This window comes from Cyprinus carpio, chromosome A9 (genome assembly GCF_018340385.1).
Source record: "Cyprinus carpio isolate SPL01 chromosome A9, ASM1834038v1, whole genome shotgun sequence".
Lineage (NCBI taxonomy): Eukaryota > Metazoa > Chordata > Actinopteri > Cypriniformes > Cyprinidae > Cyprinus > Cyprinus carpio.
Window position 1 is genome coordinate 31,802,873 of NC_056580.1, and position 22,115 is coordinate 31,824,987.

Consider the following 22,115-nt stretch of genomic DNA (forward strand, 5'->3'; position numbering starts at 1 on the left):
TAAAAATCTTTAAGGTAATTTTTCTCAGTTCCACACTCCAGCAAGTTAAGGTTTTTTTTGCCTTTGTAGGGCAGAATGGTAAAATGATTCTTGCATATAGACTTGTCTTGTATATAGTGGGCTAATTTACAAAACTCAAAAAGAAAATGTAAAATATAGTGAATATATATATATATATATATATTTATATATATATATATATATATATATATAGTGAAATTATATATATATTTGTTTTTATATTATTAAAATGTTAATTTATGAGTCTAAATGTTTTGTATTCTAAGAGAGTTTTTATTTGATTTATTCAGAGTCATTTCTTAATTATTGGCCATTTTATTTCAATTGTAAAATGAAATGAAAATAGATTTGTGATCCTAAAGGTTGGACCGCCATTTTGAGCTGCATAGCGTCCCCTAGAGGAGGACAGGTGTCTGTCCCACTGAAAACAGCTGTTATCCAGAAACCTAAATTCCTCCCAATATTGTGCATAACGAAGGAGGGACTGTACAGTTCCGTATTCTCTTGGATTGGTGGAGGATTATTTGATTGAAGAAGTACATGTATCAGCAGAGCAGGAGAGAGCCTATTTCATCCACTCAGCTGACAGGAAACAACGCCTTCCAAGACTAGTCCAAAAACCTTCAAACCTCCACACGACACATCAACCATCTGATATTTCTCTATTTACTCCGGTACAACCTCAAAAGAAAAGGTAGGCATCGTTCTAAATCGCCGGTAAAACACATTACATTAGCTGATTTTTCATCTGACGTTTCCTGCAAAGTACCGATCATTACTGAAGAAAGCGCTGTTAAAGTGATACATTCAGTACAAAAAACATCGGTGGTCATGTATAAATGAAATATTTAATTGATTGTTTATGTAGCATTAATCGTTTTTACGAGTGATTATAGAAGTAGCCCCTACATTCGTCTAAACCTTCATTATACCTCTTTTATTAAAATATTAATTTATGTGTGCAAAACAGGATCGCGTTGTATTTGACCTTTGTCCTAATTGTTTTGTTACGTAACGAATGCCAGTTTGTGGAACTGGAACAAGACGTTGAAACATTTGTTAAAAGGACACAGTTTATACTAAGATACACTGAATCTCTCAGTGGTGGATTAAAGGCCTGTGTCATATTACGCAATGGCTGCCTGTGTGTCAGGTGCTGTTACATTAGTTGCATGAGAATAGCTGATGTCTCTCACAAAAGCTGGTACATCAGTACAGAGATAGTTACACCATAATGATTGTAGTTGCATAGTAGTTCAGGGTAACTAAAAGAACAGCATCCTTTTACTGTATCCAAAAATAGCACGGTATTTCCATGCATATCTGAAAAACTAAGGTATTACTATTGCTAATTATGGAAGTCCATACAAAATACTGACTTCTAAATCTAGATTAGTTTGTAGGCTCAAAAACGCTGTCCGTTAAAACAGGTTTAAGGCAGAAATGCTGACTCGCTGGTTGTGTAACTTTCTCAATGGAATCTATTCATTTCTCAGGGAGTAAGTACTAAAGCTACTATACAAATTCACATGTAAACGTCGTCGGTTTTGCAGGGTCCAGAATGTCTCAGAAGATCAAAGCGGGTTCTGTGGTCGAGATGCAAGGAGATGAGATGACCAGAGTTATATGGGAGCTCATTAAAGAGAAGCTCATTTTCCCTTATCTGGAGCTCGACCTGCACAGGTGAGATTCAATGTGGGTGAGATTAAGTATGTGTGTCCCATTCACGTCGGCAGGTGCACAATTCTCTCATTATTTCTGATTTCCCTTGTGAATACTCAGATTTCAGCCCTTCTGTTAATCTGATTTAATGTCATTTCGCTGCCAATTAGTTGTTTCTTACAAACATTTGACATGGTAACCATAACTCTAAAGTTAATGCCATATTATCATTGTTTGCACTGTGAAATCATTGTAAGTTCATTTGTAACCTCCTTTTAAAATCGTTTTATTTCTCTATATTATAAAATATTTCATATTTAAATAATAAATAAATATTTTTTATTTATTTATTTAGTTTTCAGTATTAGTTTTCCGTTATTTTGATATTTATTACTAATATGAACTTACTTCAGATTTATTTTAGTGACTAATATTACTAGTGATATTCATGCCACTGAGCAGTTACCTGCCAAGTTTTACAAATATTTCCTATTTGTAATTCTCAAAGCCAAAGGCAAATGTTATCATCCCATAAGTTAGCACTTTTATTACCTAACATCATTTTCTGTGCTTGAAATTGTTATAAATTGTCAGCATCTGTACTTTGAACTGTATAGGTTATAGTTTGATCTGAGTGGCTTTTTAACTATAAAGACCTGTTTTTTGTTAAAAATAAAGTGAAGTATTCAGCATCGTTCATGAACTTGACCAAGAGGTTTAAAGAATAGTTGCAAGGTGAAATGTCGGTGGGTTATCGGTCTGATAAGAGTATTATCAGTATGTGAGCAAACAAGGTGTCGTCACTTAAGGGGGATCTCTTGACGCCTGTCCGTTCAGTCACTACCACTGAACTTTGGAACGTTCTTTGAGCTTGTATCGTAAGATTGTTTGCGTATGTTTACCTGTCATTTAGTTGTATTGTTGAATGCGGTCTATGCATCACAGGTTTTCTTTAATGGATTGAACAAGTCAATGTCACCCCCTAAAAAATGTATGTTAAGTTGTTTTGAAGTCCACCAACAGTTTTTCAGAATCATTACCAGGGAGTGGAAGAAAAGTGTGTGAAAGGTCACAACATACTCAACACAATAGAGAGGACACGGAACAAGAAGGGTATGGGAACATTCCTCACCCTCATCAGTAGTGCTGTATTGTAGCTCTGGGATGCTCTCTCTGAAGTGTGTATGTTAAGTGTGACACACTCTTCTTCACTGGTGGTAGAGTCTCTGAGAGGAGGTTTTCATCAGTTCAGTCACGCATACGCAGAACAGATGAGGCCTTTCATTTGCTTTTAGCAGCTCAGAGCACGAGTGAATTTAAATCAGTGTGGAAGACTATTTTGATGGTGCATGGCTGTTCGAAGACTTGAAGGCTTGTTTTTGGTAACTGGAAATCATCTACTGAATGTTATTTATTAACACATAACCACACAGACTCTGCGCATAAGAATTAGCAGAAATTGCTTTTATAGGGATATGTTTAATTTTATGTATTTTTTTCTGCCACCCACAATGTTTAATTATGTTCTTGATTGTAATCTCATTTTAAAATCATTTTGAAACAGCTCTAGTACTCTCAGCACTATCTCACCTGAAACACCCCTACTGCTAGAGATGCATTAAATTGATCAAAAGTGACATTAAAAACTTCTACATCGTTGCAAAGTTTTCTGTTACAAATAATTGCTCATTTCTGAACTCTATTTATCAAAACAATTCAGAAAAAAGTAAAAATGTTTCTACTTTTTCTACTTAAGAATATTAAGCAGCACAGTTGTTTTCAATATTGATAGTAATAAGAAATGTTTCTTGAGCACCAAATCAGCATATTAGAATGATTTCTGAAGGTTCATGTTTTAATGAAGATTTTAGGAATGGCTGCTGAAATTTCAGTTTTGTCATCACAGGAATAAATTATATATATAATGTATATGTATATGTATATGTATATGTATGTGATCTATTTCGGTTCACTAGAACAGTGTGACTTTTGTGCTACATTACCATGGCAGTAGATTCCCATTGACCTCATTTAGGGCGTGCCATGGCACGCCATCTGACTGACTGGTAGCGCAGTGTAATGTAGTTCCAACATCACCAATTTAAGCCAAGTTATACACTTTTTTTTTTTAAAGAAACTTTATTTTTGGAAATTGTTATAGTAAAGTATTTTGTACAGTAAGCTATAAAATGCATATTCTCCATTTCCATTTAATTGAACATCAATAATAGAAAATTTTCTACAATAATAGACCTTTTACCAAAAGTTTTTGTCCACTAAAAGGTAATTGCAAAAATCAAAGAAATGCACAATGATCATTAATATGTCAATAACATCATGGAATAATTCTCAAGGTTTCTTTTTTTGCTCTCTGTGTGGTAGCTATGACCTGGGAATGGAGAACCGCGATGCCACGGATGACAAGGTGACTATTGAGGCAGCGGAGGCTGTGAGGCACTACAATGTTGGCATCAAGTGTGCCACCATCACTCCTGACGAGAAGCGCGTGGAGGAGTTCAAACTCAAGAAGATGTGGCGCTCTCCTAACGGAACAATCCGGAACATCCTGGGAGGAACTGTGTTCCGAGAGGCTATTATCTGCAAAAACATTCCCCGCTTGGTTCCAGGCTGGATCAAGCCTATAATTATCGGCAGGCACGCACATGGAGACCAGGTAGGGAGCTCTTACTCATGCACATATTAGAATATCTGCAATTAAATCTAATTGTGAATTTGTTCTGGATTTTTTTGGTGGATCTTTTTGGTGTTTTATCAAAGTTCACCTCATTATGAACTAATCATCATTTAATATTGGTGAAATCATGTTACAGGTAAAAGGTCTCCTGAGATAATCTGTTCTTTTCGATTTTAACAGTACAAGGCTACAGATTTCGTTGTTCCTGGCCCTGGAACGGTGGAAATGACATACACACCTAAAAATGGAGGAGAGCCCCTCAAGTTTGTTGTCCATGACTTTGAAGGTAGTCTACATTGATTTAAAATTTCCATTAGAAGTAGTAAGTCATCCGGGATCGCATTTTATTTTATGAATACTGTGAATTATTTTCACACATTGTTTTTCGCCTGCTTCATAGTAGGGAAGTCTGAGATTTTGAATACAGCCCTTCTGTACGTCAGAAATGTCTCTGTATGGTGATGTCATCATAGTGGACTGTCACCTGTTTGATCATTGAGCATGTTTGTCTTGTCAGTGTTACAGTATGAGGCCACATGGCACTGTCCTGGGACTGCAAATAGTGAACAGATGAAATAGATGTTGTGCAAAGATTTGATATTTGACTTGAAATTATTGGAATATAGCCTAGTTGTTTCTAAATATAATTGGCACAAGCATATCTGCTTTTAGACCAGGTTTTCTTGACACTATGTGTGATTATGTATGTTTAGGTACTGGTGGAGTTGCTCTGGGGATGTACAACACAGACAACTCAATCAGGGACTTTGCTCATAGCTCTTTCCAGATGGGGTTGAACAAAGGCTGGCCAATGTACCTCAGCACCAAGAACACCATCTTGAAGAAATATGATGGCCGTTTCAAAGATATATTCCAGGAAATCTATGACAAGTGAGTCCTCAGTGAAATGGTTGCTTATGAACTGTCATTGAATAAATTTCCCCCAGTAATCGATCTAGTTACAGTGTTTTTCTGACACTGTGTGTGTTGCAGAGAGTACAAGGCTCAGTACGAGGCCAAAGGCATCTGGTATGAGCATCGGCTGATTGATGACATGGTGGCTCAGGTTATGAAGTCTGAAGGTGGATTTATCTGGGCCTGCAAGAACTATGATGGAGACGTCCAATCAGACTCTGTAGCTCAGGGTGAGTAATGATACAAAATTATTATTACTGATAATTAATATTATTATTATTATTATTATTATTATTAGCACCCAACAAATGCCGAAAAAGTTACCAGATACCAGAATGTTCAGAATTGTTCACCATTGAACATTAAAAAAAAAACTGAATGTACACTACCGTTCAAATGTTTTGGGTCAGTAAGATTATTCATTGATTTTTTTAATTAATGCTTTTGTCCAGTATATTTACATTTACATTTATGCATTTAGCAGACGCTTTTATCCAAAGCGACTTGCATTGCATTCAGGCTAACATTTGTTTATTTTTATTTTTTACCTTAGATATATTACATACATACATATTAAAATAGAAAACATTTGTTTTAAATTGTAATATTTGACTTTGTGTTTTAATCGAATAAATGCAGCCTTGGTGAGCATTAGATACTTTATTTTATTTTAAACATTAAATCGTCTTACTAACTCCAATCTTTTGTTAAAGTTTTTTTTTTTTTTAAGAAACTGTTAAAATTTGTGCATGTGTTTGTGGTGGCTTGGTGTGAAGCTGCTTTAAAACCTATCATGCATTTGCGTAATGACATTAGGCAGTAAAGGTATTGTGGAAAGTATCATGAAAAGGAATTTATAGTAAGTAAGCTCTCTGTTCTCTGTCTCTAGGTTATGGGTCATTGGGTATGATGACCAGTGTGCTTGTGTGTCCTGATGGGCGTACAGTAGAAGCTGAGGCAGCCCATGGCACAGTTACACGGCATTATCGCATGCACCAGCAGGGCAAAGAGACATCCACCAACCCTATTGGTGAGGAAAACATACTTACTTTACTTCCACTCTTAATAAAATCCACAGATGATGCACACGAAACAGTTTTTCATGATCACTTTTGTCCCATCAGCCTCTATCTTTGCATGGACACGAGGGCTGCTGCACCGGGCGGAGCTGGATAAGAACGCAGAGCTGCGGGTGTTTGCTGAGGCACTGGAGGCTGTTTGTGTCGAGACCATTGAAGCTGGTTTCATGACCAAGGACCTGGCCATCTGCATCAAGGGCATGTCTAAGTACGTCCATTATCTACTCTGGGACACTATTATTTAATGGGGATCAGTGGAGATATTTGGTTTTGAGTGGTGTTGGACTGCATAAATTCAGTCTTAAATGCTTGATATGGCATAAAAAAAACACTGAAAACTTGATTTTAAAAAATGCTCATTTTAAAGGATAGCAAAAAGACTTTATTAGCCTCTGTAAAGATATTTTAGATTTTATATATATATTTTCTCTTTATTTCTTTGCAGTGTCAAACGCTCTGATTACCTCAACACTTTTGAGTTCTTGGACAAGCTGGCCGAGAATCTGAAGATGAAGTTATCAAGTCATCCCAAACTGTAAAGCTGCTGGGCGTTGACGGGGTGTTAACACACACACACACTGACGCTCAGCCCTCAACCCACGTCAAGCTCGCAGACTCTGTTTTAGTCTCATTTCCTGTCTAACTGGGACCAAAGACAGATAAATAATGGACTCCACCACTACAACCAGTCGGGGGAGCAGTGCACTTTCAACTGGAAGATAAGAAGGTGTCTTTTTAAATGGAAGGAGCTACTGTAACCTTCATTATGCTTTTAAAAACAAATTAGAAGCATTTATATAGTAACTTTGATCACTGTTTATACATTTTAACATTGCAATGTTTTTTTTTTTTAATTATATCCCCTGTAGTGCAAAACTATTTGTGTATTTTTGTGCTACTGCTATCTCTCAGGTGCTTGAACACCTGTTGCCTTACTGTCTGAGTGTGTAGTTGTCTTGTCTTCGGGCATCCACTCTTGAAGCCGTCCCAGGAACAGTGAGATTACAGTAGGTTTTAACAATGTAAATTCCTGCTTTCAACTGAAATACTGGTAGTTCACACCGGTAGACATTCCTGTCCATTGTTCACTCAGTACCACTGTCACTACATTACAAATGAATTTCCTTATATGGGTCTGTTTATGTCAGTCTGTGTGCTTATGTGATTAGGTCTTGTGTAATTATGACATCAGTAATAAATGAGACTTTTTAAGAAGGATATCTCGTGTTTTGTCACTGTCTGATCATGTTTTTTTTGTTGTTGTTGTTGTTTTTTTAAGAAATTAATACTTTTATTTGGTGGGGATGTGTTGAATTGATTAAAAGTGACAGAAAAGACATTTATGTTCCAAAGATGTCTATTTTAAATCAGTGCTGTTCTTTTTGAACTTTCAAATTTTCAAAGAATCTTGAATAAACTATTACAATTTCCACAAAAAATATTAAACCAGACAACCTTTTGCAACATTGATAATCAACAATCACCAAATCAGCATCACAATTTCCACAAAATTATTAAGCAGCAGGATTGTTTACAACATTGATGGAAATCAACAATCACCAAATCAGCATTAGAGTGATTTTTAAAGGATCATGAAAATCCAGCTTTACCATCACAGGAATTAAATACATTTTTAAATATGTTAAAAAAAGAACGCAGTTATTTATAGTATGTTTGATTTTACCAATCCCAAACTTTGTATGGTAGTGTACATTTGGACTACAAAACTTTAGCGACTTCATATTGTGGTGTTTGTCTCCAACTGCTCGATGTAATCATAAAGAGGTTCCGACACACTTCATTCACTAGATGGCAGCACAGTGACGTCTAGACGGACAGCATTTTAAACGGAGCCTAAATGTTTTTAAATCGAACAACAGGATTTGTTTTAATTAATTCGCTTTTAATAGTATTATAGTATTATTTTATTGTTTTATTTTTATTATTATTAAGGGGGGACACTGCAGTTATTTTATTGTTTTATGTCATATTTAGATTTTGGGCTTTGGGCTTTTCATAAAGTGTTTTTTCAGACTTATGGAAAGAAAACATCCAAAAGACACTGTTAAGTGTTTCTTTTATTGCACTTTATCTATTTGTGTCAATAGATTTCAATTACAATATATATTTTTAAAGGCCGTTTTCTCAAAATGAGTTTTTTCTCCAACTCTGAGCCATATATCTCCACTTAAGTGGCACTTACATACAGTACACCAAACTTTACATATTTATTCCTGTCTTTATTCTGAAGGTTTTTACAGAGGGATTTGTTTATAATAATTTTTCTTGATTATATACAGCATTTTATTCCCCAAAAAATGGTGAAAATATATTGTTTTCTAGCTGTTCAAAGTATTTTCTGAATTATGGAGTGACAAAAAGAGATACCCAGAATTCCTTCTGTAAAAACATTTGACTCTAATTTGTCAAAAAAATTAACAAGATTTTTGAAACTGACTTCATCCTGTGTTCAGATTTTTGTACTAGAAATGTATGCAAATTAGCGCATATTTCATTAAATAATGCCTCATTTGCATATTTAAATATAACATTTTAGAAAACTTGTAATACAAAAAAATGTTTGCAATTATCAATGTAATCAATCAACTTGGTAAGTAAGGTGATATCTATTAGTTATTTTTTTTCCCTATTCACCTGCAGTGTCTCGCCTTAAACATTAAATGTTTCATGTTTTTATTTGGGAGAGTTTTGAAATAAGTGTTTGAAGGGAAAATAAATTAATTCAAACAAGAAAAACTGTAAAATGTGTTTCACTTCATGCACATGAACAGGATGTGACGTCCACCAAGCGACCGGGAATTATTAGAGTAGGTCTGGGCAGCACCAAATAGTCTGAACACAGATTGCTACCAAGTGTTCTTTACTTTATTAGATATCTGTGACAATGGTTAACCCGAGAGAGAGAGAGAGAGAGAGAGAGAGATGCCTCAGACTGTCACCATTGTGGCGTGGTAATTGGATTCTCTCTGTGTGAATGGAGACTCATTCACGAGCTTTGTTAGTGTAAAGATTACTATTGTGCTGCAGTAAGTAAAGCCTTATGAATATGAAATAGAGGCTAGCGGTGATTCCGACGTTAATGACGTAAAACAAGCACAAGCTGAGGTCACTGAAGCACCGTAAAGGCCACTGCTTATCAAACCCCGCCCCCAAAAGATTTCATTGGGCAATTCAACTACGCATCACCTGTCAAGAAAAGTCCAGACTCTGGATTCAATTCAGAAAAATCAGAGAAATGGATTCTTTGGAGATTTTCAGAGTTTTCATGATTTATATTTGGATATATTTCCATATTTAAACATTTAATTTCAAAGAATAACTGTATATTCATTTCAAAATATATTGCTAATATAGAGTTTTTAATATAGATTTTATTTTTTATGTGATTTACTTAAATTTCTTCATACATTTTTGGCTATTTTGTAATATATTTTAAATGTATTTATAATGTTCAAAGTATATTTCCAAAAAAATATGTTTATGAAATTATATACAAAAATAATTTTGTTTTTTACAACCGATGGGACAATGTTAAAACATTTTCTCACAGGTCACAAAAACAGTCAACATCAAAACTGCATTATTTGCAGCACCAAGCACAGCAGCATGTCTGACCCTTCAGAGCCTTAGACGTTGAAAATTAAAAGAGTCATATGATGCGATTTCAATTTTTCCTTTCTTTTTGGAGTGTTACAAGCTCTTGGTGCATAAAGAAGATCTGTAAAGTTGCAAAGACTAAAGTCTCAAACCCAAAGAGATATTCTTTATAAAAGTTAAGACTTGTCCATGACTCCCTAAAGTACCTCGTTTAAACACGCCCCCACATGTCTACGTCATGATGTGGGAAGATTTGCATGACGCCGCCCAAATGTTCAAGCAAAGAAAGAAGGCGTAACTTTTATTCTCGACGTAGTATTGTTGTTGCTGCCATGTTATGAAAGCTAAACTACTTTGTTTGGCCTTCAGAAAGATGACGATATCTGCTTCGTCATGCCTAGAGCTGATCTGTGCTGGTCGCTGAGGAAATACATCAATTTCGCACTGTGGATCGCCGGATCGGCTTTCACCGTGGACGAAGCGGAGTCCATCCCAGGGTCGTCACATGTGTCCTTCGTCAAATCCGCCGGCCGTGCCGTTCTCTAACCCACCGGCTGTTCCTCACTCAAGCCCGAAGTATGTGACGCTGTTTTCTGAATGTGCAGACTAACCTGCAATGGTTCTGTGCTCAAATGCTGTTCTATAAAGTTGGCGGGGCATAGAGGAGAAACAATAATGTATATTATGTGGAAAATAACCTTAAACCGCATAAACACATTGCATTACACCAAATACACAACATAATGTTCTTTTTAGCAACGTCATATGGCCCCTTTAATTAACAGATGAATGATTGAGATATGGCTTGATGTTGTTTCTGTCTCTCTCTGTCTGAGAGTACACCTTACCTCTGTTGGGAACGCAGTGGTTTCCATGGGGACGCATAGCCACTCTACTCTTCAAAAGCGGGCTGAACAGAGGCAGAGGGGCCCTTTGTGTTGGAGAGGAAAGCATGGAACAACGCTGGGAAGATGAAAGCCCTGCTATCCTTATGTCCAATCATAATTTAGTCATCAGTATTGGAGCACAGAATCCAAACAGACACTGAAAACACAAACATAGAAAAGGAGAGGCTTGTGGGTCAAGATTTGAGCAAGAGATAGAGATGGGAGGCTGATATGAGGATAAATTTCAAAGAGATAAAGGAATAGTTGTGCTGTGGCTCAGGCTTTTTTTTTCATGCTGATTATCTATTCTTTGTGCTGTAGTTTGTGCTGAAATGATGGTGCCCACTTTCATCCAATTTGAGAAAATTATGATGCATCAACTCTATTGTTCAAACCAAAAATAGCAACCTTGTTTATAAGGGCATACTTCTACTTTGTCTATTAAGGGGGTAGATGTGGGCTTTAGAAGGCTGATAGACTTGTTTATTTGTAAAATTTGTTATTAATTAAAAGTATTATGTAAACATACTAAAGAATTACAAGTACAATCCATAACTACTTATAACATAGCAGACTTTTAGGGGAAGTGCAACAATCAAAGCTTTTGAAGAGCAGCAAGTCATACACTATGTTATGTAAAGTAATGACTGTGTTAGGTAAAGCTCAACAGACCTGTTAATAAAGTAACTGTAGAAATACACTACCATTCAAAAGTTTGGGGTCAGTAAGAATGCTTATTTCTATCAATGCTGCATTTATTTGGTCAGATATATTTAAAACAGTAATAATGTAAAATATTATTACAATTTAAAATACTCTAAAATAACTTTTCTGTTTCTGTATTTTTTTTCCAGTCCTATTTTTTCCTGTCATGGCAAAGCTGAAATTTCAGCATCATTACTCCAGTCTTCAGTGTCACATGGACCTTCAGAAATCATTCTAATATGCTGATTTGATGCTCAAGAAACCTTTCTTACATTGTTGAAAGAGTGACTGAAAGACATTTGGTTGAAATGGTAATATTTTGTATCATTACCATAATTTACCATCATTACCATCATGGCTACCCACTGCTTCGGGTGTGTGTTCATGGTGTGTGTCACATCACATCACATCTATGATAAAATTACTTAAATGTAGGCCAACAACATCCATTAAAAGATGTGATATGAAGTGGCACAAGCATATGAACCTGAATCACACAATGAATCACATTTAAAAATACATTCATCATATATTATTTATATCAACCAGTTAGGTGGACTAGCATGTAATTTTTGCTGCCATTTAACAAAGTTAGTAAGGTTAATGAAGATAACTTCCTATCCACTAGCTAAGTGGATTAACATTTCATACAGTTGTTGCTATTTGTCAAAGGTTCACAAGGTTAGCGTTTCAACACTGCTGTGTCCTTTTAAAAAATATTTTCTTCTCCCCCCTCTCAACATGTCACTTACAGCGGCCTGTCCAGTTGCAGACTCTCTTTGTTTTCTTAATTGTCTTAGAAAAGGATGATAAAAGATAGAAGGGGGAATGGGGCTATGAGTTTTTTGGTTTTATGTAGGAATTAAGCATTGGTTAAGGTTTGGGTTTATGTTGTTTGTGGGTAATATGGCGCCTGCAAGTTTACAGCTGGTGCTCGTACCACCATTATCCCACAACAATATCGCAGAGAGGAACTTATTTGAGCCCATTAGCCCATGTCCCCTCCTCCTTCATTAACAAGCCTTTCTTTAAACGAGCCAAGACAATAAGCTCTCAGAAAGGGTAGCGGGGGGAGAACAGGGGGACTGGAGGGGAGGTGGCAGGTTCAGCCCGGAGTCCACGATAATTACTGTGTTTCTGTCTGTGGCCTGAAAAAGACTTGAATAATGTTTCTTTTTCTGTGGGGACCCGAACAATAGATGCAGTCCTGGCTTCAAGAACGGCAAGCTTTTGGCTATCTTTGCCACTCACACCAAACCTCTTGGCTTTATTATCGCACAAAGTGCTAATGTCGTTGACCACAATTTAAGAATGCATATAGATCTTTTATGCAGTTAGACTTCTTTTGTGAGAATTTGTAGGGCAGTTCTTTCCAGGCCCACGTGGGTTGCTAATGACTGTGATATATGTGCAGTTTGTGTGGGATGTTGGTCTGTGTGTTTGTGAGAAGAAAGATTGAAAAAATATAATCTCTGCAGTAATGATTTTACACACTCCTACACAGTAAATTATGTCTTATTCAGTATGTATCACTGCTATGGATCATAAACAGTTTTCCCCCATGCCATCTCCAGACTAAACACCTAACACACAAGTTACCACCGGTTTTCTGCGATTAATTTGTTAATAAGTAATTATTGCCTCTCTCTCAATTATTATGTAAATGCATATGCCTCTTTTTATTTATACAGCTATATATACAGTAAATAATGTACAAATATGTATGGAAATCTCTGTTCCAGATGTATATACCACATTTATATTATTATTTATTTGTTGTTTTTTCCTTAGTCTGACTTATTTAAATGTTCTTTCTGTTCTCATGTCATATCTATGTATGTATGATCCAAGAGCTCCTAAAAAAAAAAAATATATATATATATATATATATATATATATATATATATATATATATATATATATATATATATATATTTTTTTTTTTTTTTTTTTTTTTTTTTTTTTTGTATGTTTGCACACACTTGGGAAATAAAGCCCATTCTGATAATGGAGGCTTGGTGGCATGATGTCAGGAAGCATATTTTGTTGATGGGCAATAGAACCAATGTTATTTTGCAAACCTTGAGATTTTGTTATGACTTTTAATACTCCTTTTATAGTCATTGTGTTAAGAAGGAGAAAAAAAACCTTATATTGCTTCACTTGAGTAGCCAATCTGAAATAACACTTGCCTTACAAAAAAGTGAATGCTGTTATGGTGTCATGTACTGTACAACACCATACTGAAATATTATGTCCATGAATTTATGTAGTAGTCGAAGATACATTAAAGAATACCATGATACTATTTTGAATATATGATTTTAATCATGACATTAAAAAATTAAGTAGGCCTATGTGGAAAAATAACGGCAGTCGGAACCATTTATCGCAGGGCGTTGTTTCACTCGGTGAGCATCTTCGCTGACGGAACTGAATGTTGCAGATTGTAAACATGCGGGTGAGTCAGTTTCACATACAAATAACATATTATTTGCTCCTTTCATGCTATGACTCTTTATTGTAGTGATTCTCTGATTATAATCGATACATACACTTGTTATATTCGCTGTGAGTTAAACACAATCAGATGACACAAATGTCATTGGCAGATGATGTAGCTGAGTGCTAACTAGCTTCATGATGAATTCATAGAAGCAGCTGCTTGTAAATAAAAACACAGTCTCTGTGAGAAGAGGCGCAAACCTAGATATTAGAGTTTGTTCATCGTCTTTTTTTATACGTATGTTCTTGTATATCTTGTAGCTTGTTTGTGTGTGTGAACTGCCAGTCCCCATCAACTTACTAAGTAAGATTATTCAGAATTCTTGTCGATTTAATGTTAAATGTTTTCTGTGGTTTTATTCGGTGAAGAACGTCTGGTGTGAACAGTCAGCATTAGATGGCTGAAGTAAGGTCTGTTTTTGTCAATCAAGTCACATTTGTTTATATAGCTCTTTATAATACAAAGATTGTTTGTTTCAAAGCAGCGTCCCAGTAATAAACAAGACAAATAACAGTGGTAATGTTTAAAATGTATCAATTTTGAAATGAATTCAATTCACCTATAAAGCAGCTCTACAAAAGGCAATATTGTTATTATTCAGCAGATACAGATGAATATTAATTATGAATTGTCTTTTAAAACCCAAACTGAGCAAGCCAAAGGCAACATTGGCAAAGAACCAAAACTCCATCATGTGACAGCATTGAAGAAAAAAACAACACTTTTGTCTTACATCACTAGCAAAAATGCTTTTTCCATTGTATTATTTGAAGATGTTATCATTAGCACCTGAGACCACATACAGTACTTTTACAGTGTAACAGGTCAAAAGATAAGCAGTCTAGGTTACTGGCAGGGTGACTGGTCATGTGTTTCCTCTCAGTCAGATCTATGATAATATGATTTCATGTTCCAGAATGATGACACACAAGTTTTTGCTCATCATAGTATAACCCTTATTCATTGTGGCAAAACCCTGAATATATTGTATAAAATGGCGTTTAAGAGTGTGCACATCTACTCTCTACTGTTTATGTATTCTCACACATTACTTGCAGGTCAGAACTTTGCTTTGTCACTGACTCAGTGTGGAGATTGATGTTTGCTGTGAGATGTTAAAAATAGAATGGTAGAGAAGGGCCTCCACATCTCTGTCTGAATAATTTGTCTAAGCAAAGGTGTGTGAACTGTGCACATCACCGGCTCAAGTTTTTACTGTAGCAGGTCTGGTCCTCAAGGCTGGCTGCTGCTCTAGACTACTTGTTTTTTTTTGCTTGACTGTTTTAAAGGTATACATCACCCAAAAAGAAAAAATCTGTTGTCATTTACTTTGATGCCCATTGATTTTCTTGTTGGTCTTGCATTATCTTTCTTTCTTTCTTTCTTTCTTTCTTTCTTTCTTTCTTTCTTTCTTTCTTTCTTTCTTTCTTTCTTTCTTTCTCTCTCAGTTTTTTCCCATGGGTCTGGGGAGTCTCTGATCTGAGGTGATGTAATGGTCTTTTAATAATTGATGGTTTAAAGAAAGTGAAAGACCCAGAGTCGGAGTGCAGAGGAAATCAATGTTAGTGTGGGAGGAGGTAGACATGAGTAAAATGAGAAAAGGCTGCGTGTTCATGAGAAATGAAAACAGAAAGAAGCCGTACTCATGTTTAGAAAGGCAGAGAACCCCACCCCAGGCTAGAAACTTCCAGTGAGGATGACGGTTTGTCTGCGCACGCGAAGCTCTGGGACATTAGGTAGGCTGCTGAACAGATTTCAAAGCCACCAAGGTAGTAGTGTGAAATTGATGGTGGCTTACTATGATTATGCAATGTGTTGTAAACACAGGTCAAATTTAGTTGAGTTCAGCTGCTGACTCTGTATCTCTGTTCCAAATGATAGCTAGCTGCCTACCTCTATGGCATTTTTTGCCGTTGTTTCAGAAGCCATACCAAAAGGAAGCAGCCTTGTGGGCCATTCACACAGAATACATTTTGGTGTGAGATGCAGTGGAATAGAGAAGAACACAGGCTCTTGATACTTGAGTTTCTTTTTACTTTACACAGAAGTTTATATATGCAAGATGCTGACAAAACAGCCAGATGTGATGCAACAGGAAAAGTTGTCCATCTAGTGCGTTTACATTGAAAATGCAAATGTGCCTGGTGAGGACACACACCTCCTCCAAAATCCAATATGTAGGTACAACATTGGATAAGAATCGTACTTTGAACCTTTAAAAAAGGAAGTTCTTTATAGTTATAATTTGTGTAGTCTGAATGTAATCTAGATGTACTACTTTTTGTCACGTGACCTGTCAGCGCAAGCTGTGTCACTTCACTGCCATTCACAACTCCACTCCCCTGGCTTCATGGAATAGTAAAGTGTCCACTGGATGTGCATTTTGAAATCTCAGGAGAAGTAATGGGTAGTCCAGAGTTTTTTGGTCTATTGTTTTTTTTTCATATGTAAATATTGTGAATTTGTACACAGAGTGTGTTGACTTTGTAGAGCATTCAAAGTCAGTCATTTAGGATCTTCTGTTTCATTTAGGATGCCACCTTAGCAGGCAACTGTCTATATAGAGAGTAAACAGCAAGGAATCTTAACTAGATTCTAGATTCTATTAGAATAAAGCAACCATGGCTTGAAACGTTGCTTGTTTTTATTGTCTATTTGGGGCTTAACTGTTGTACAAATTACTATTGTCATACTTTTTGCTCAAAGGCTCATAATACTAGAGCATCAGCTGTCCATGGAGTTACTGCTGTATTTGCTGACCGTCATGTGCTTTTCTCTCTTGTTTGTCTAAATTCAGGATGTCGGGCCCTGGGGAAGGACGTCCTGGTGCCACATTGCATTTATCACTCTCTGAATTACTGCCTTACAGACTGCAGTGATTTAATTGAGACACTCGTCTGAATGAGGGGACACTTGTTCTAGACAGCACTGTTTGTACTCCCCTTACCCAGTGCTGATACTGATAGCTGGCATGGCTGTCAGTTCTCATTAGGTTCTTGATTAACAACATTGACTCATAAAGTGACAGTCCTGGAAGGGGTTCAGGCCTTTGTGGACCATCTGTTTTGCTACAGTTCTTTTTGGGTTCAGACAGCAGATGTTTCGTCTTTGGTGCCCTCAGGCCTTTCGATCCTGCCGTGTCTACCCTCACACACGTAAGGAATCGGTCCGTCCGCTCCACCCCCCTGCTTCCTCTGTGTCGCCAAAACTGTCAAGGTGATGGAGGGTCTGGAGGTTGAGGACATAAGCCCCGCCCTCGAGGCCACTGAGGACTACTTGCACTGCCTCGATGACAATCAAGGAGATGGCCAGGTACGTCCGCCCAAGCATAAAGAGGCCTCCACCTTGGACAAGTTAAACTCCAGTGGGGTGTGGGGGCTCCTGACAGGAAAGCAATCTGAGATATCACCCAGAAGTATGGCCTGGGCAGAGCAGACATCTTTCACCGTGCTTGGCCTGCGACATGGAAGAAGGAACCGGGCAAGATCCACCAACGATTTGGCAGCTCATGCCAAAGAAACAAACTCTACCACCAATACATGCAGCGGTGGCTTCAAACGTGGCCACAACCGCTCCCGTTCAGACGTCAACAACCGCTCTTACACCGATAATGGCATGCCTGCCATTGACAAAAATACACTCAAGAACATGGCACTGAATGACCACAGAGATGGTAAGAATTAAACTAAAATTTATTGTCTTTATTCATCATTCATATATTTATTTTGAATTATTGTGTGGTGCAGAGGTCAAACAAGTTCAAATCATATCTCATTCAAAACCAGGTGTTTCACTTACAAGAGTCTGTCCACACTGAAAGGGAAAGTGCAGAGTGATGCCACACAATCACAACCACAGAGCTTTATTGATACTTAATAGCGCAACAGTGCCATCCAGTTTTTTAGCGGCCTTGGTTGGTTCTGGAAATATTTTTCCAATTCATTCATCTGTTATAAACCATGAGGTGAAGCACAACATTTGAAGCAGAAGTGTGTGTGTGTGTGTGTGTATGGGGGACTTTGTTGGTTCTGGAAATATTTTTCCAATTCTATATATATATATATATATAATATATATATATATATATATATATATATATATATTATATATATATATATATATATATAATATTATATATAATGTATACATGTATACATATATACAGTACAGGTCAAAAGTTTGTGAAAGAAGTTTCTTCTGCTCATCAAGCCTGCATTTATTTGATCAAAAATACAGAAAAAAAAAATTAATATTGTGATATATTATTACAATTTAAAATAATTGTTTTTAAATTTATTATCTACTTTAAATTATAATTTATTTCTGTGATGCAAAGCTGAATTTTTAGGATCATTATCACATGATCCTTTAGAAATCATTCTAATATGATGATTCATTATCAAAGTTGGAAACAGTTCTGGTGCTTAATATTTTTTCAGAACATGTGATACTTTTTTAGGATACTTTGATGAATAAAAAGTCAAAAAAAAAAAGAAGCTATGTTTTTAAAATATAAATATTTTGTAATAACAATATACACTACTGGTCAGTAATTTGGGGTCAGTAATTTTTTTTTTTCTTTCTTTTTTTTAAATAAAATCAATACTTTTATTCAGCAAGGATGTGTTAAATTGATAAAAAGTCATAGTAAAGAAAAGATATTATTAGAATATATATTATTAGATTTTTTTTTTTTTTTTTTTTTTTGAATAAATGCAGTTCTTTTTAACCTTTTATTCATCAAATATATTAGACAGCAGAACTGTTTCCAACACTCATAATAAATCAGAATATTAGAATGATTTCTAAATGATCATGTGATAGACTGGATGTTACATGTGACACTGAAGGCTGGAGTAATGATGCTGAAAATTCAGCTTTGCATCACAGGAATCAATTATTTTTTTAAAAGTATATTCAAATAGAAAACTATTATTTTAAGTTGTAATAATATTTCACAATATGACTGTTTTTTTCTGTATTTTTGATCAAATAAATGCAGGCTTGATGAGCAGAAGAAACTTCTTTCAAAAACATTAAAAATAGTAATGTTTCCAAACTTTTGACCTGTACGGTATTTGCTGATATTATGATATATATATATATATATATATATATATATACACACACACATTTAAATTTTAATATGATTATATCATTCACTATTCACACATATCAGTGGTGTGCAGTAGTGTTCTGAAATGAGGAGGCAAAGTCCTCAAATTTGTATTTTTGTTTTTGTTTTTAATGAAATATAAATTCATGCCGCAGTCACATTTTCTTTGTTAAATAAACATGACTTCCACTCTTAGAAAAAGAAAGAAAGAAAGAAAGAAACAATGTAATCAATATTTTGTTTATTAAAGCCAAGTATGTATCTCATCAAGTTAGCATTTTACATTTATTCCAAACTAATAACTCAAAGCAGTAACAATTTAAACTATATATTTTATTTGTGAACTTATGTTCAGCTGTTCTTTAAATCGTTAACTTTTAACTATTTTTGAATTTTTCGGATCATCAGTCCTCAAAGCTCTGTAAATATTGGTCACAGACACAGAGATTTGCTTTAAATTACACCAAGCTGATTGCTCACTAAAAACTCCCACTGATCATGTTTTTAGGTCATTTCAAGTCTTATTTTGACGTAACAAAGTGGTTATATCTAAGTGTGTGACTTGTTTACTAAATTTTTTAAATTAGTAATGCCATTAACACCATTATATGGCATGTATTTATTGCATGAACCAATCAGTTGAGTTTTTGCCTACTTATGGTTTGGCCTGTTTGTTTTTGTGTGTTTTTGTCTGAAAGGCTTTATTTAGACAAGGTCATCCCAGAACAAGAACAGTAAAGACACAGCGCAATATTATGATGAATATGGTTTCTATGATTTAATACAATAATACACATTATTCACCAATACAAACTGCCACACTGTTTTAAAGCTTTTTATTTCCAGTGTAGACTGGTTTAATTCTGTATAAACTCCTTTTGAAAAGGCTGATTGATTTTCTACATCCAGTAAATCAGTACTAGGTTTTGCAAAATGGCAGGTGATGCCAATCCTCTTGGCTGTCCTTGCATCTGTGTTAAAACTAAATGGGGCAAATTGTTAATTACACCAAAATGTGTCAAAGGGAGCAACTGGAAATAGAAGTAAGTTCCACGCTCGAATGCCCACCGTTTCATGAGTGACTGAGATTGAATCCTAGGTGACATTAAGGTATTGGCAACCCACCCAGTGTCTAATGCTGATAGATCTACTGATTAAGACTGGAGAAACCCCTACACACCTCGCTGCACAGGTCTCAGTGTTTGTGTTATGCTTGACTTGGTTCTGTAGTTCATTACAAGCATCAATTTCAATATAGACTGCTTTGTTTGTGCTTATTCTTCAACATCTTGATTTTTAACTCAGAGACTGGCCTTAGATTCAACTTAATTTGAATGTAGTTTTCTTTAAAATATAAATGACACCTTTTTAAAACTCTTTTTACCTTTTGCATTTAATTGTTCTCTTTTGTAATGGACGATAATACTAACGTTCAAAAGTTTGGGTTCAGTAAGATTTATATAATATAAAATCTTACTGACCCCAAACTTTTGAACGTATTCATTTATCTTTAATCAACTTTAATTACAATTACATTCAATTAATTAATCATTCATTCATTAATTTATTAATTAATTGAATGTAATTGTAATTAATTAAAGTTGATTAAAGATAAATGAATAAAAAAATAAATCTAAAGAAGATAATACATTCATAATGTTACAAAAGATCTCTATCTCTATTTATTTCTGTTCTTTCTAACAGCATATTAGAATGATTTATGAAGGTTCATGTGACTGAAAATTCAGCTTTGCCATCAGAGGGATAAATTACATTTTAAAATATATTAAAAATTTAAAATAGTTATTTTAAATTGTAGTAATATTTCATAATCTTATTGTTTTAGATCAAATTAATGCAGCATTGGTAATCATAAGAGACTTTTACAAGCGCCAAACATTTGAACGGTAGTGTAATTTCAGTCTCTGGCCTTCTAAATGGATTAGGAATATTATTACCATATGAAGGTCAGTGGTTGTCAAATTAATATTTATTTCATTTTGGTCTCTGACAATCAGTGCAACAAAAGTTACTAGTTGTCTTTCATTGAAGTGGAAAGTGGGTAGAGGTTATACTCAGCTTTTCAGCTGTGTTTATCATGATGTCATGTTATGATGGGACTCTTCCATGAGTTCTGCTTTCTGTGATTACAGTAGGCCTGAATTGAGTCATGCCTACTTATTTGCATGTTTATTGGACCTCAAGCAGTACAATTTTATAGTTAGTTGAATACAGTTATACAGGTCTTAAATTGGATTTACACTGCAATCGTACTGCATCTCCCTGAAGAAAATTGCAGGGTTTATGGCTAAAGGATTAAGGAGCAAATCAAGGTTGCTTGATTGTCTAGGTCTGTTTTGTCAAACTAAAACGAACTAACCACCATGCAGGTATACTTTTTTATTTATTTATTTTTATTTGTTATGTTAGTTTAGGAGGCAATGGCATAACTGAATTTTCAGCAGCCATTACTTGAAATATTCAAGAAAAATGTCTTATTATTGTCAGTGTTGAGGTATGGGGTGGGATTAAGGCAGTGGTTTTCAATTCCAGTCCTCACGCCCCCCCAGTTCTGCATATTTTGCACGTCTCTCCTTGTTAACGCACCTGATTCAGATAATCAGCTCGTTAGAAGTGAGCTCCGTGCATGAACTGTGTTCCCAATGACATGGTCCCTACACAGTGTTCATTGCTCCCTACTCCCTGAGCAGGGGAAATCTGTTGAAGTTTACCTCACTTCGGAACATTAATTCATAGATTTGTGCTGCGCAGCGTCTTCACAGACAGACAAATGTGACATCATATACATCTGTAAATAAATACAATTTAAATTCACGTCTCGCTCACGTCATTGCACTTTGAATGGAACATATACATTGCTTTGAACTTGGAATCATGGAGGAATATCCTG

The 22,115-nt window shown here is 35.5% G+C and overlaps 2 protein-coding genes across 2 annotated transcripts in view; both read left to right on the top strand.

Moving 5' to 3' along the window:
* Positions 1-550: 550 nt before the first annotated feature.
* LOC109066157 (isocitrate dehydrogenase [NADP] cytoplasmic) lies at positions 551-7,590 on the top strand. The gene is made up of 9 exons (XM_042764434.1): positions 551-715; positions 1,575-1,704; positions 4,066-4,357; positions 4,559-4,664; positions 5,092-5,269; positions 5,372-5,523; positions 6,183-6,323; positions 6,418-6,580; positions 6,818-7,590. The coding sequence occupies exons 2-9, from the start codon at positions 1,583-1,585 to the stop codon at positions 6,909-6,911; spliced, it is 1,248 nt and encodes a 415-aa protein (XP_042620368.1). The 5' UTR covers positions 551-715; positions 1,575-1,582; the 3' UTR covers positions 6,912-7,590.
* Positions 7,591-13,834: 6,244 nt separating this feature from the next.
* Positions 13,835-22,115, top strand: part of LOC109096017 (pleckstrin homology domain-containing family M member 3-like) — a 38,224-nt gene continuing 29,943 nt past the window's right edge. Inside the window, 2 exon segments of the mRNA XM_042764435.1 lie at positions 13,835-14,043; positions 16,886-17,761. Of these exon segments, the coding sequence (XP_042620369.1) occupies positions 17,308-17,761 (454 nt within the window). The 5' untranslated portion in view covers positions 13,835-14,043; positions 16,886-17,307.